This window comes from Toxotes jaculatrix, chromosome 3 (genome assembly GCF_017976425.1).
Source record: "Toxotes jaculatrix isolate fToxJac2 chromosome 3, fToxJac2.pri, whole genome shotgun sequence".
NCBI classification, from domain to species: domain Eukaryota; kingdom Metazoa; phylum Chordata; class Actinopteri; family Toxotidae; genus Toxotes; species Toxotes jaculatrix.
Window position 1 is genome coordinate 23698701 of NC_054396.1, and position 11989 is coordinate 23710689.

Genomic DNA, 11989 nt, shown 5'->3' on the forward strand with positions numbered 1-11989 from the left:
CTTGTGGGCATTTCCTTACAGTGAATGCTGGGAATCATTCAGATTCCTCATGGAGTCTGGGTTGCTGACACTTTAAACCACAGCCCAGTTATTGGTCTTAGTAATAACAGAGCTATGTTCAGTTTGAGCACGATTGTGTGTGTGTGTGTGGGTATTTCAAGCAGTGTAATAAAAGAGGGCACAGGAACTATGACTGTTCTCAGGCATGGGAAGCTGATATGAGAGGCTTGATGTTCTTGAAGGCATTTATTGCAAGGGGTCACTGAAGTCAGGAGCTTTGAATTCTACCACGCAAAACAATGACGAAACAAAGTTGCATTACACAACCCAATGCGACATGGACAGACGTAACCCCATCTGTGTGTTGGCAGACTTTTTTTTTTTCATTTCTGTATTTGTTTTTGTTATGGCATATTGCATTGATCCAACTTAGTCACTATAGTGAAACTATAATAAAATGGCAAAAAAAAATTCTAAGTAGTGAAAAATCATGTTGTCAAAGGAAGAAGGTATCTTTTAGTTTGTCAAATTTAGTTTTGTATTACCTATCTAACAACAATCAATGTTTGTAATGTTTTTTTTTTAGCATATCACACTGCACTATTGGCATGTGGTTAGAGGCCTTTAAATGTCAAAGCCTAGCACAGTGAACTCCCAGTAAAGAGTTGTGTCAATAAGAACAGGGTGCCATGTGGCTACTGATAATATTAGTGTGTCTTAGGGCTTTACACAGGAAGATGTGCAGTTGTTTGCAAGGTTGCACTTAGTCATGCACATGAAATTTTATCATTTATGACTTTCCATAATAGACTCGCAATGTCCTGAAAGCGTGCAAACACATGCTCGCAGTAAAAGAGAAATTTGAAGCCATGTGACAGTTGGCAAAGCGAAAGCAGTGCACGTGCAAAACGGAGAGACGCAATAAATGCCTCACAGTATGCCATGGCTACGTGGTAAACTGAATGTGGCTTCGGGCAAACAAGCCACTTCATAGTCAAATACTGGTGAAGTGATTTGACCATGATATGCTTATTAGGCTACAATGACTTGATAAATTTTGAATGTACTAAAACAAAAACCTAGTACATCTTAGGCTAATATAAAAATATTTGGATCTTTACATTTGTGTTATATTTTTGGCCAACCGTGGGTTTATTTTTGGTGTCACAGACTTGCTTGCTTTATGGATGGTAATAACAGCCTCTGAGTATTACACATTGGTCAAGACTAAAATATGTGAGCTACTACTGGATGAATTACCTTGAAACTTGGTACACACATTAATTGTGCCCAACGGATGAATCCCTTTAACTTTAGCAATTGTTAGATTTTTAATCTGGCGTAAATTGTTCGCTTAGTGAAAAATATATAGAATGAAATTTCATTCCTAAACCGTGTACCCTAATGATTTCATTCATGAGTTGATTGCGTATCTTCTTTTGTGGCACCACAGTGGTCAAATTTTTAATTTGTCCAATTCTTTGGTTTATAACTAAACTAAGAGCATTCACAGTCAGCCTGGTGAACATTACCTCTTACAAGTCTGCATGTTATCATTGTCATTCTGAGTAAATTAGCGTGCTCACACTAGTATTTAGCTCAAAGCACTGTGGCGCCTTAGTGCAGTCGCACAGAGCTGCTGGAGTGGCTGTAACCTCTTAATCTTGTTAAGTTTAAGAGGTCACACAAAGAGTGACAGGCTCAGGATTAAATTAAGGTTAAAGTAACACACTGTAGATCACTTTGAACGGATTGGATTTATTTACATTTTGGTATAATGATTAATAATTCAAACACTAAACGTACACACACTAATATGTACTCAGCCATATTGTCATATCGTCAATTTTCCATAAGGTTGTAACTTCAGAAAAAAAATAACAATAAATGTTGTGTCTTGCTCAGAAAACAGTACAGGAAACTAACTGTAGTCACAGCTCAGGGAAAAATAGGTCAATAAATAAACATGTTTGGGTGCAAGATTAGCATATCAGTAGTGTTGAAATTCAGATGTCACTCGTCAAAGTCCTCTTTGCGCGCAGTAGATAAATTGAGTAGGATTTGCATTTGAGTACAACAGAATCTAGTCTGAATCTCAAGAGCTCTTCCTTTCTTCTTTTCTTTCAGATTTTACTTTCTCAGTCACAGTTTATTAAAACACATTAATGCAATATTTCACAGAAAACAAACAAACAAATAGATAACAGCACGTTTCAAAAATGGCAAATGCTTTGCTTTCCATTCATTTAAAAGGAGCAGGCGTCGTCAGGGGTTCAGGACCACAGCTTCATCCTAATCTGGAGGAGGAAGAAGGGAATATTGATAAAATAAAGCAAGAGGAACAGAAATATGAGATGTAATAAAAAAAAAAAAGAAAACTGTGAAGGAGTTTTTACCTTTAACAACAAGTTTAGTTGAACACTCCACTCTACCCAGAGGGTTTTCAGCTACAACCATGTAATCTCCACTGTCCTTGGGCCCAACTTTGAGTATCACCATGGAGCAGACCCCACATGTATTGGTGATGTAGTAGTTAGTGTTGGTGTTGAGGCTGATGTTATTTTTGTACCAGGTAACATGGGGTCTGGGGTTCCCGGTCACTGCACAGCTCATGTAACACTCGTAGCTCTCTGGACTGTTGCGCATTTTTAGTGGAACAGAGAATGACGGAGGCGTCTCAAAGTTGCAGTCCTTGGAGACAGGAAGGTTCAAAGAAAATGTTTCTGAAATGATTAAAGGAAAAAGGGAGAGAAAAGTTAAACAGGTGTAATACATATTGATTGATACATTTTTCATTGCTGTCTTCTCTTTAATGTTGGTTAATTAGAAGTTGCAGCATTTTATATAAACTGCTGTCTTTCAAGGCGCCTTGCAGTTTGTTGTACAGTAATCTCCATCTGTATGCACAAAGAAACTTGTAATAGTGACATAGCTTGCTTGGGCTGTTGTTATATTTTAACTGCCTTTTTGAGGAAGGCAGATTCCTGATTGTCCTTTGAAACTGTCGCTCCAGTTATGCTCAGCATCTAGTTAATCAATGAATCTCCCAACTAATGATTATTTTCCGTATCAATTAGTGTCCCAATTAGTCTCATGATAGATCGTATAGTCAACAAAATGTCAAAAGTTTAAAAAAAAAAAAAAGCTGCCTGTCATAACCTCTCAACATAACAGGTTCAGATTGTTAGATCAACAGTCCAAAGCCCAAAGAGAAGCATCAAATGCACACATTTTGAAAGTTGGACCCAGCAAATATTTTTCATTTTTACTAAATAAAATACTGCAGCTATCAATTATTTTCATTGTTAATGAATTTGTCTACATTTTTTCGATTAAAAAAAAAATACTGAAAGATGTCCATCGCAGGTTTTGAGAGCACAGTGTGAAATCAACTCGACTGACAAACCTAAACCTAAATACAAAACACAGAAAAGCACAGAGAAGCAATCCTCACATTTAAGAGGCTAAAGCAGCAAATGCTTTGTTTCAAATTTTCTTTTGATCAACTAATTGATTATTTGACTAATTGTTTCAACTCTATTCCTCAAAATTTTGAATCACTGTTGTTAAACCTGCCTTTCTTTCTCTTCACTTCCCAGATTGCTGACTCAGAGGGTTTGGAAAGCCCCATGTCATTCTTGGTATAGACCCGGAACTGATACTGCCTTCCCGGCATGATGTTGATAGCAGTGAACTTGTTATTGAAGAGATGGTCTGCCACAGTTTGCCAAGTACGCTTAACAGAATCGCGCTTGGTGATCATGTAATGCAGCCTGTCATCTTTCTTCTCATCTGGAGAAGGAGCCCAGGAGACCGTCACAGTTCCCGCCACATTCTCATCCAGCTCCACAGGGCCTGGAGGCTTGGGATCATCTAGAAACGGGTAGGAAACGATTTTTAGTATCTTGATGTATTATGTTTACTCTGGCTACAGAAGGGATGCCCGCACACATGCAGTCATGCTCAGTTCATATTTTCTTCTCATGTAATCATTTACATTCACTTTTATTTGATAAGGATAAGCTGAGATTTTTTTCAGTGTACCTGTGACTCTTATCTCAACACTGGAGGTCTCTTGACCAACAATGTTCTTGACAATGATGGTGTAGATCCCAGTGTCCTGGCGCTCCGATGAGGGGATCATTAACTGCGATGATGTGTCTGAGTTGCTAATTGTCACACGCTTGGCTACAGGGAGGCCATCCTTCAGCCATGTAATTGCTGGTATTGGAGAGGCCTGTCAACAACAGGAGATAAAAGGCTAAAATATGGGTTTGAGCTTTTTTGTAGGACAGCAGCAAAGTGTCTAATCTGCTACTTTACACAGGACATGAAATAAAACAACTTGTTATTTTTATGCTCATAAATTTTTGTGTGAATACTATACTGCACCTGAAAGTTAAAGTTGATTCGAGCGGAGTTTCCAGCCCTCATTACCATGAAGTTCTTTATTTTTTTGTCAGTGAATTGAGGTCTCACTGTAACAATGTAGGATTTTTAGACAAAATTAATGAGAAAAAGCAATTTAATGAAGGTAAAATGTACCAAATTCTGTCTGTAGACAGTTCATTATTCCCACTGACTCACCTGGGGGAGGCATTGCAATGATGTAGTTGTCCAACTCTTGAGGCTCACCATCTCCACCCTCATTGGTGGCTACAACTCTTACCCAGTACATGGCCATAGACTTTAGACCCATAATAGTGTAGGAGGTCATAATAATAGCACTGGAGTTACAGCGACTCCATTCTGGGTTTTCTGCTGGTCTGAGCTCCACAAAGTATCCTTTTGCCTCGTCTTGGACTCCTTCCTCCTCGGTGGGTTTTGTCCAGCTCAGAGATAAGGTGGTGTATGTGGAGTCTGACACCTTCAAGTCAATAACTGTACCGGGGGGCTCTGAAAGATTGAGAGCAGTTGAAGCAGTGAGAGATCAGCAATTAAGTGATGAGGCATCAATAATATAGCTGATCTGGGCTTGTTACTCACTCTTTGGATCTCTTGCAATCACAAATTCAGAGGGTGAACTTGGCTCTCCAGCACCAGAAATGTTGATTGCTGATACACGGAACTCATACTCGATACCTTCAACAACATCCTTCACTGCATACTTTTTCTCTGTTGGCATGTCAAACAGTATGGATCAGACATTTGATAATTACTTTCTTAGTTGAAGAGACAAAGCAGACCCAAAATCAAGCTTGTGCACAATTGTAAGATGGCTCCAAAAGTACCTCTAATGGGCTCATCGGGTGGGTTGACAAGGCTCCACAGATTACTGCCATTCTTGCGTTTCTCCACGTTGTATCCCAAGATGTTTGTTCCTCCGGTATTAGAAGGTGCAGACCAAGCAAGATTGATGCAATCTTTGAAAGCGCTAACAATTTTTGGCGTAGAAGGAGGTCCAGGGTATGCTGAAAGAGTGATAAAATAGACAAAGCAGTCGCTTTTTAACTGGCTCAAAGAAATCCCTCTTTTTAACATCACATACTGTATTTGAGACTTTTTAGAAGGCTTACCCTTCGTCCCCGCCTGAATATCGTCGGTCTCCATCATTTCACTGGTGCCTTGAGAGGTTTCAGCCCTGATGTGGTAGCAGTACTTTCTGCCATGGTCCACATCAGTGTCCCTGTATTTAGGCTCTGGGCCAATCTTGCCTAATTTCTTCCAGCTGTTTCGGCCAATCTGCTGACGCTCCAGGATGTAGTCGGTGATAGGGGAACCTCCATTGTCTTTGGGAGGCCTCCATTTGAACTCGATGCAAGTGGAGGAACTTTCAATTATATCCACAGGGCCTAGAGGTGTTGTTGGTTTATCTGTAGTAAGACAAAAGAATAAAACCTGTGTTCATATACATGTCTTATACTGATAAAGGACAGTGCTTAAGATGCAGCATACAAACCTAATACAACAAGATGTGTGATAGCCTCAGTTGTCCCACATTCATTTTTAATCTTAATCTTAATTTCTCCTGTGGTTTTGCGGTTGCACTTGGTTAGCAGCAGGCGACTGTGTGTCGAAGACTTCTCAATCTTGACATGGGTGTCCTCCACCTGCTCTTCGCCTTCATTGTACCACTGGATCTTCATGGGTTCCCGGCCAATAAAGGACACCTTAAAGGCTGCGTCCTTCCCGGTTTTGATTGTGACAGGTTTAATGAACTCAGCGAGATCATCAGGATTGATTCTTGGAGGATCTAGCAGAAAAAACACACCAACACAACATCTTTTCAAACTGAGACTTTTAATTGCTAAGCTGAAAAGGAAACTGTGGCGGCTCTTTTGTTTTGCCTGAATTGAAGTACCTCAGATTGATTCTGATTACAGTACCTTCAACATTTAGCGCAGCTTCTGTTTTACGCCCATCAGCTTCGCATCGGTACTTCCCAGCATCATCTTCTTTGCAGTTTTTGATTATTAGTTTGCGATAAGTACCATCTTTAACAATACAGATTTCATCTGTAGCTGTTATCTGAAAGGCATAAACACTCATGTTAACACACTTAAATCTCAGAAGGTGAAAGCTATCAACTCTCACGTTCCTCACCTCTTTCCCATCTTTGTACCAGATTCCATCACATTCCTCACTGCTCAGTCTGCAGACCAATTCTGCATCAGTGCCAATGATGGCAGTTACATCTGACAGTCCACTGGTGAAGTAAACTCCAGGGTCTAAAGGAAATACAGTCTTACTGTTAACGCAGAACAGAAATATGAACAACATAGCAGTAGAAGTAGAATTTATGTTCTGTTGCATCTCACCAACAACTGTATCAGGAACAAGTGGGCCTTTCCTCACTCTCTTTCTTTTCTCTTGAGCAGGCTCCCCTTCTTCCATTTCAGCAACTTGACCAGAAGCCTCTCCCGCCTTTGCTTGTACTCCTTGTACTTCCTGCTTTGGTTCTGATGATGTAGATTCAGATTCAATATCTTCTTCCAGCACATCCTCTTCCTCGTCCTCCTCCTCCTCGTCCTCCTCATCTGCATCTTCTTCCTCCTCTACATCAGCCGTTGCTTCTGCTTCATCTTCTCCTGCTTCTGCCTTTGCCTCGTCCTTTACCTTTGTCTTTGCTTTTGCTTTTGCTTTTGCCTTTTGCTTTGCTTTAGCTTTAGCTTTAGCTTTAGCTTTGGCTTCTGCTGCTGCTTCTGCTTCTGCTTTAGCTTTAGCTTCAGCCTCTGCCTTCTCAGCAGCAGCTGCAGCTGCCTCTGCCTTTGCCTTTGCAATCAACTCGTCTCTCTCTTTCTGTATCTTAGCGTTTTGTTCCTGAGCAATCTTCAGAAGATCAGCTCCACCACCACCTGCTCGGGTTGTTTTGCGAGCTTTCTTCTTTCCTTTCGAGTTTGGATCATTGTCAGCTAATAAAAAATACACAGTGCCAGGATCATTTTAAAGCTTAATGGAACATTTTCAATATTTGATAAACTTGTGTTGAAATGATAAAATTTTAATAATTAAGCAGTACCTTCCACTATAAGCCAGGCACTGCAGGATGCCATTCCAGCCACAGCTGCATAAATTCCTTTGTCCAATGGCATGCAGTCCTTTACCACCAATGTATGAATCAGCATGTCCTCTGACACAGTAATGTCATATTTGTCCCCTTGCTCCAGTGCGATATTCTTGCCCATCCAGGTGATCTTTTTGAGTGGATGTGAGACGAGACACTCAAACACAGCGTCCTCTCTTTCCTCTGCTGTCACGTCTTGAATCTTGACCAAGAAGTCTACATTGGGAACTAGACAAAACACAAAATTATAGTTTAGCATGAGCATGGTTTTGTATTTCCTGTCACAGGACATATCATGTAGCATTGTTGTATAGCACTGTGTAAATTTTAGTTTTCTGGATAATTCATCGTACGTTTTAAGTCAGTCGAGAAGATCTTAACTCCATCAACCTCCACTTGGTATAATCCTGCATCCTCAGGGTTGACACCATTGATGCTAAACACAAACTTCTTTCCCACTTGCCTCAATCCATGTTTTACCTCTGTGTCAGGATCAAAAGGAACCATAACTCCATCCTGTTCAAACATAAGTGGTCATTAAAGTTGTGGCAATGTCAAGCATGCATGATAATGTATTTGTGATGCAGAGTGTGTCAAATGACCTTTAGTGCTGTCATTTAATTTATCAACTGAAAATATTTAAAATGAAACATCTTACCTTGTATAAGAAGATTTTGCTCGTAGGATCGTTAAGTGACATTTCAAGTTCAAACTCTGCGTCTCCACATGGTTTCAGTTCTACGGGCTTTAGGTTGCAAAGTCTTTCAACAACCTGTAGTCATTGGAAACACAAATATTAGAATTTTAGGGTTTGCATTTCTAGTATTGAGGCAGTATGTTGCACTCTGATGTTAGATGAAGCTGAAACATACAGTACCTTTTCCTGTTCTTTCTCCCTTTCCATCTTCTTCTCATTTAGTTTTTTCAGCATCCCGCGAAAATCAGTAATACCATACTGTGCACATATACTCTCATAATCTTTCTTGTCTGCACTTAACAACAGTTCCCAGAACTTCTCATTGATTTCTGGTTTTTCCTCCTCTTTTTGCTCAGTGTCAACACTCCAAAAAGAAAGAAAAAAAAATTACATTAAGTTAATAACCATACATGACTTGCAGAAAAAAAAATTTTGCCCTTTGTAAATTGACAGTACTACTTACACGTTTTTTAAGGCTTTTTTGAAATCCTCGGGTGTCTCTCGGATAGCTAAAACATAATAAGCATCATGGTTACAATTCTAATTGCATGAATGATTGACATTGCGTCATTATAAATTAACTGTAGGCTGTGTACCTGTTCTTGATTGTTGCAAAGCTCTGTTCTTTTTATAGCCAACTAAAAGGAAAGAAATCAGAGTGAAGTGAGACAGATGTGTTTTATCTAAATAATTAGTTTTGACTTAATATATCGTGGATTAAAAATAACTCACCTTCAATTACATTTAGGGCAGCAGTTACAATTGCTTTTCCATATTCATTCGTGGCAAAACACTTGTAGGTGTCAGCTTGATCCACTGATACGTCTGGCATCTAAAAGTCAATGCATGATTATTATGCAAATGATAATTATATTCATAAATTAATTTGTGATTATTTTTCAAAACCAGGATCGTGCAAAATGACCTCCTATTCATTATGATTAATTTATTGATCCGTCAGTATTATTTAAATTTTAACTTTGAATAAACATTCTTTATGACAAAAGGGTCAGTCAGCTCACCTGTAGCTGGTGTTCACCTGTGCTTGTATCATAGACGATTTTGTACCTTTCTTCATCAATTTCTCCTCCATTTCTCATCCAGGTCACAGTTGGTGTTGGTTTGCCAGTAACAATTGCTCTGAAGATAGCCAGTTTTCCTGTAGAAATGGAAACACAAAATATGTTGTTCTCTCAGGAAACATCATAATCAAATAAAGTTAAGTCGTGCATGTAATTGCAGGTGGTATTTTATCATACCTTCTTGAAGAGTCAGAGCAATTGGTTTCCGTGTGAAATCTGGTGTGCTCATGCCTTCAGGTAGTTCTTCCACATACTGGGTGATCATAACTCCGGGCACCCTTGACTTCTTTTTTATTCTCACTGTCATTAAATTAGATGAACTGCATTATTTACATATTCATGAAGAACTTGAAGAATAATTTTATTGACTTAAATCGCTTTGCTAAAGAGAAAAGGCCGTGTGTGCAGGTAGTGTGCATGTAGTTCTGATGATGTAACTTGTTGTTTGGCAGTAATATAAAATTAAAGGCCAGTTTTCAAACTCTGTGGTTACTTACCCTGCCCTGGAGCTGTTGGCTCCTCATCCTTAGTTTTACGTATCTTAAACATCTTGACAACAGTTTCTCTGTTAATGCAAAAGTATTAAAATGCACTTTTAAAACAAAACCTAAAACAGCACTTCGCTTAAACACAATTTGAATTGGTCTTCACTTTGACAGTGACTGGATTGTTTAATGGAGTAATTTGTTCCCATGTTAGTGCACAGCAAATAATGGGATTTCAGTGTAATCTTGAGCTGATGACATATCTTGACCACTGTTGAAAGCCATAAGAATTCCCATCTGTCTGACATGCAGTTAATCAGATGGGAATCCAGATGGTCTGAATCTGTAATGTCACTTATCATTGTTTTAACTTGTAGATTTAGGCACTGCGCCCTCTTTTACAACATGATGCATTTTTAAGTGAAGTCTATTCTTGGAGAGACAGTAAGCTTAACAGTTACAGTAACAGTAAAGAGATGATCACTGTTAAACAAAGAGAGTGAGATCTATTTTTCTGGCAAATGGTGTAGGGATCCATGAGTTAGAAATTTGATCTGTCCTATAAGTGAAAGAATTCCTGTGATCACAAAATACTTGGCATTCCCTGTGCAGATTCCTACAAGTGACCAGCCTAATTTTGCAGGCAGTAGGTCACATACCTCATAAAACTACCTATCACGACTCAGGAAGTGACGTAAATAACTGAAAATGTAACATTAGTCAGGACCTTCTTTATATTTAGTTCTTGCTTTCTCAAGGAATAAGTTAAAAGATAAAGAGATGAAATAAAAAGGTGTTGCCACAGGCAAATATTACCATGTGGGTGGTTAGTTGTTCTGGGGTTAGGGTTAATTAATATGTTCTGAAATTATAAACTTTATACATGACAAATAATCAAATCATTATAAACACATTTCAGCAAGTATAGAAAAAAATCTGTTCAACGCATAATTACTAATTATTTAGTAAATTAATTATGAACAGAAAAATTTCTTTTATGATTTAATTTTTGAGAGAGAATTTGAATTAGAACAAATATCATGCATGTGAATATCACTTCTATATACAGAGTAAGTGTAAAGCATTCTGTCATCACTGTGCTTAATTTTTATGATCCCATTAGTCTGTTGACAGGAGTCTCTTGTTCTTGGATTATATTTGATAGTCACTTAAACTGTTGCCATTAAATTTTATTAGACTTGAGATTCAGGATTCAGCACTTTATTGCCATATTAACATGACTGATTGGAATTTGTCTTAGTGAGCTAACTGAAAAGAACTACCGTACTCAGTCAGATAGCACATTATACATTAAACAAGTTACAAAACAGATAGCACAGTTGAAATCCTGCCCATATTCATAAAAGCCTAAAACCAATGGGTGACATAAAATAAAATAAATAAATCAAGCTGAGTTCTGTCTGATGAAGTACCAACATATTTAACGGTTTTGTACACTTGGTGCCCTTCTGTAAAGCTATATTTGTCTTAGTGAAAAAAGATCTTTGCCAAGGGTGTTATAAGTGAACTGATTTATGATTAACCTGTCAAGCCTATGTCTTAAATTTCTGAGCGCCATTTAAAAGCTGAGAACATTCTTGTACTTTGTCATTTGTGTGTCATAAATGTTTAGGTAAAATATATATAGCACTTTAAAGCTTAGCAAAGTAGTGTAACGTTTAGATCTTTGTAGGTACACTTACACTTATACTTGTACAAATACATAAATAAGTTTGTCTTTTCTGTAATTTGACCATCAGCTACCACTGCTCGTCGTGCATCTGCACAGATTTTTCATGAGCATCGAGCTGTTTATATGAATTCTCATTAGGCTCCAGCAGTTCTGCTTTTTGAAAACATGTAATATCAGTAACACTATTACAGTTCATCATCATGTGTTCCTCTCTTCATATTAAACTTAAGAGAAACTGGAAGCCTGTTGCAAGCAAGTTGCTGTCAGCATGCGCCTTTAATATGAATTCTGACAGGTGATAATTAGCTCTTACTACCATTCAGACAGAAAGCTAATATGCAGTAACATGCAAACTGCTGTCAAATAAGCACGTAGAACCTATACCTATATACATACACTGGGTTACAGATTAAAAAGGATCTTGATGAAACATCCACCCATATCTTGATATTTAGTAATTTTCCCCAGTATCAATTATGTGTACTTACTACTTTTTCAAGTAAACTGCTGTTCTCTGTTGTCTGTTGC

General features: G+C 38.3%; 1 protein-coding gene across 1 annotated transcript; it reads right to left on the reverse strand.

The window, feature by feature from the left end:
- Window positions 1-2268: 2268 nt before the first annotated feature.
- On the reverse strand, window positions 2269-9832 carry LOC121179489 (immunoglobulin-like and fibronectin type III domain-containing protein 1). The gene is made up of 24 exons (XM_041034378.1): window positions 9781-9832; window positions 9461-9583; window positions 9224-9360; window positions 8934-9033; window positions 8798-8839; window positions 8665-8710; window positions 8382-8565; window positions 8163-8276; window positions 7858-8020; window positions 7460-7732; window positions 7213-7352; window positions 6759-6888; window positions 6544-6668; window positions 6327-6468; window positions 5900-6193; window positions 5517-5813; window positions 5232-5411; window positions 4987-5115; window positions 4588-4896; window positions 4393-4478; window positions 4045-4237; window positions 3577-3873; window positions 2397-2723; window positions 2269-2297 (listed from the first exon to the last, which is right to left on the reverse strand). The coding sequence occupies exons 1-24, from the start codon at window positions 9830-9832 to the stop codon at window positions 2293-2295; spliced, it is 3888 nt and encodes a 1295-aa protein (XP_040890312.1). The 3' UTR covers window positions 2269-2292.
- Between the last annotated feature and the right edge of the window lie 2157 nt (window positions 9833-11989).

Excerpts from the sequence above, each read along its gene's own strand:
- LOC121179489 (XM_041034378.1), bottom strand. The coding sequence starts at position 9,832 with ATGTTTAAGATACGTAAAACTAAGGATGAGGAGCCAACAGCTCCAGGG. Across the intron at positions 9,034-9,223 it reads CAGGTGAACACCAGCTACAG|ATGCCAGACGTATCAGTGGA; the intron begins GTGAGCTGACTG and ends ATTGACTTTTAG. Across the intron at positions 7,353-7,459 it reads TGCCTGGCTTATAGTGGAAG|CTGACAATGATCCAAACTCG; the intron begins GTACTGCTTAAT and ends ATTTTTTATTAG.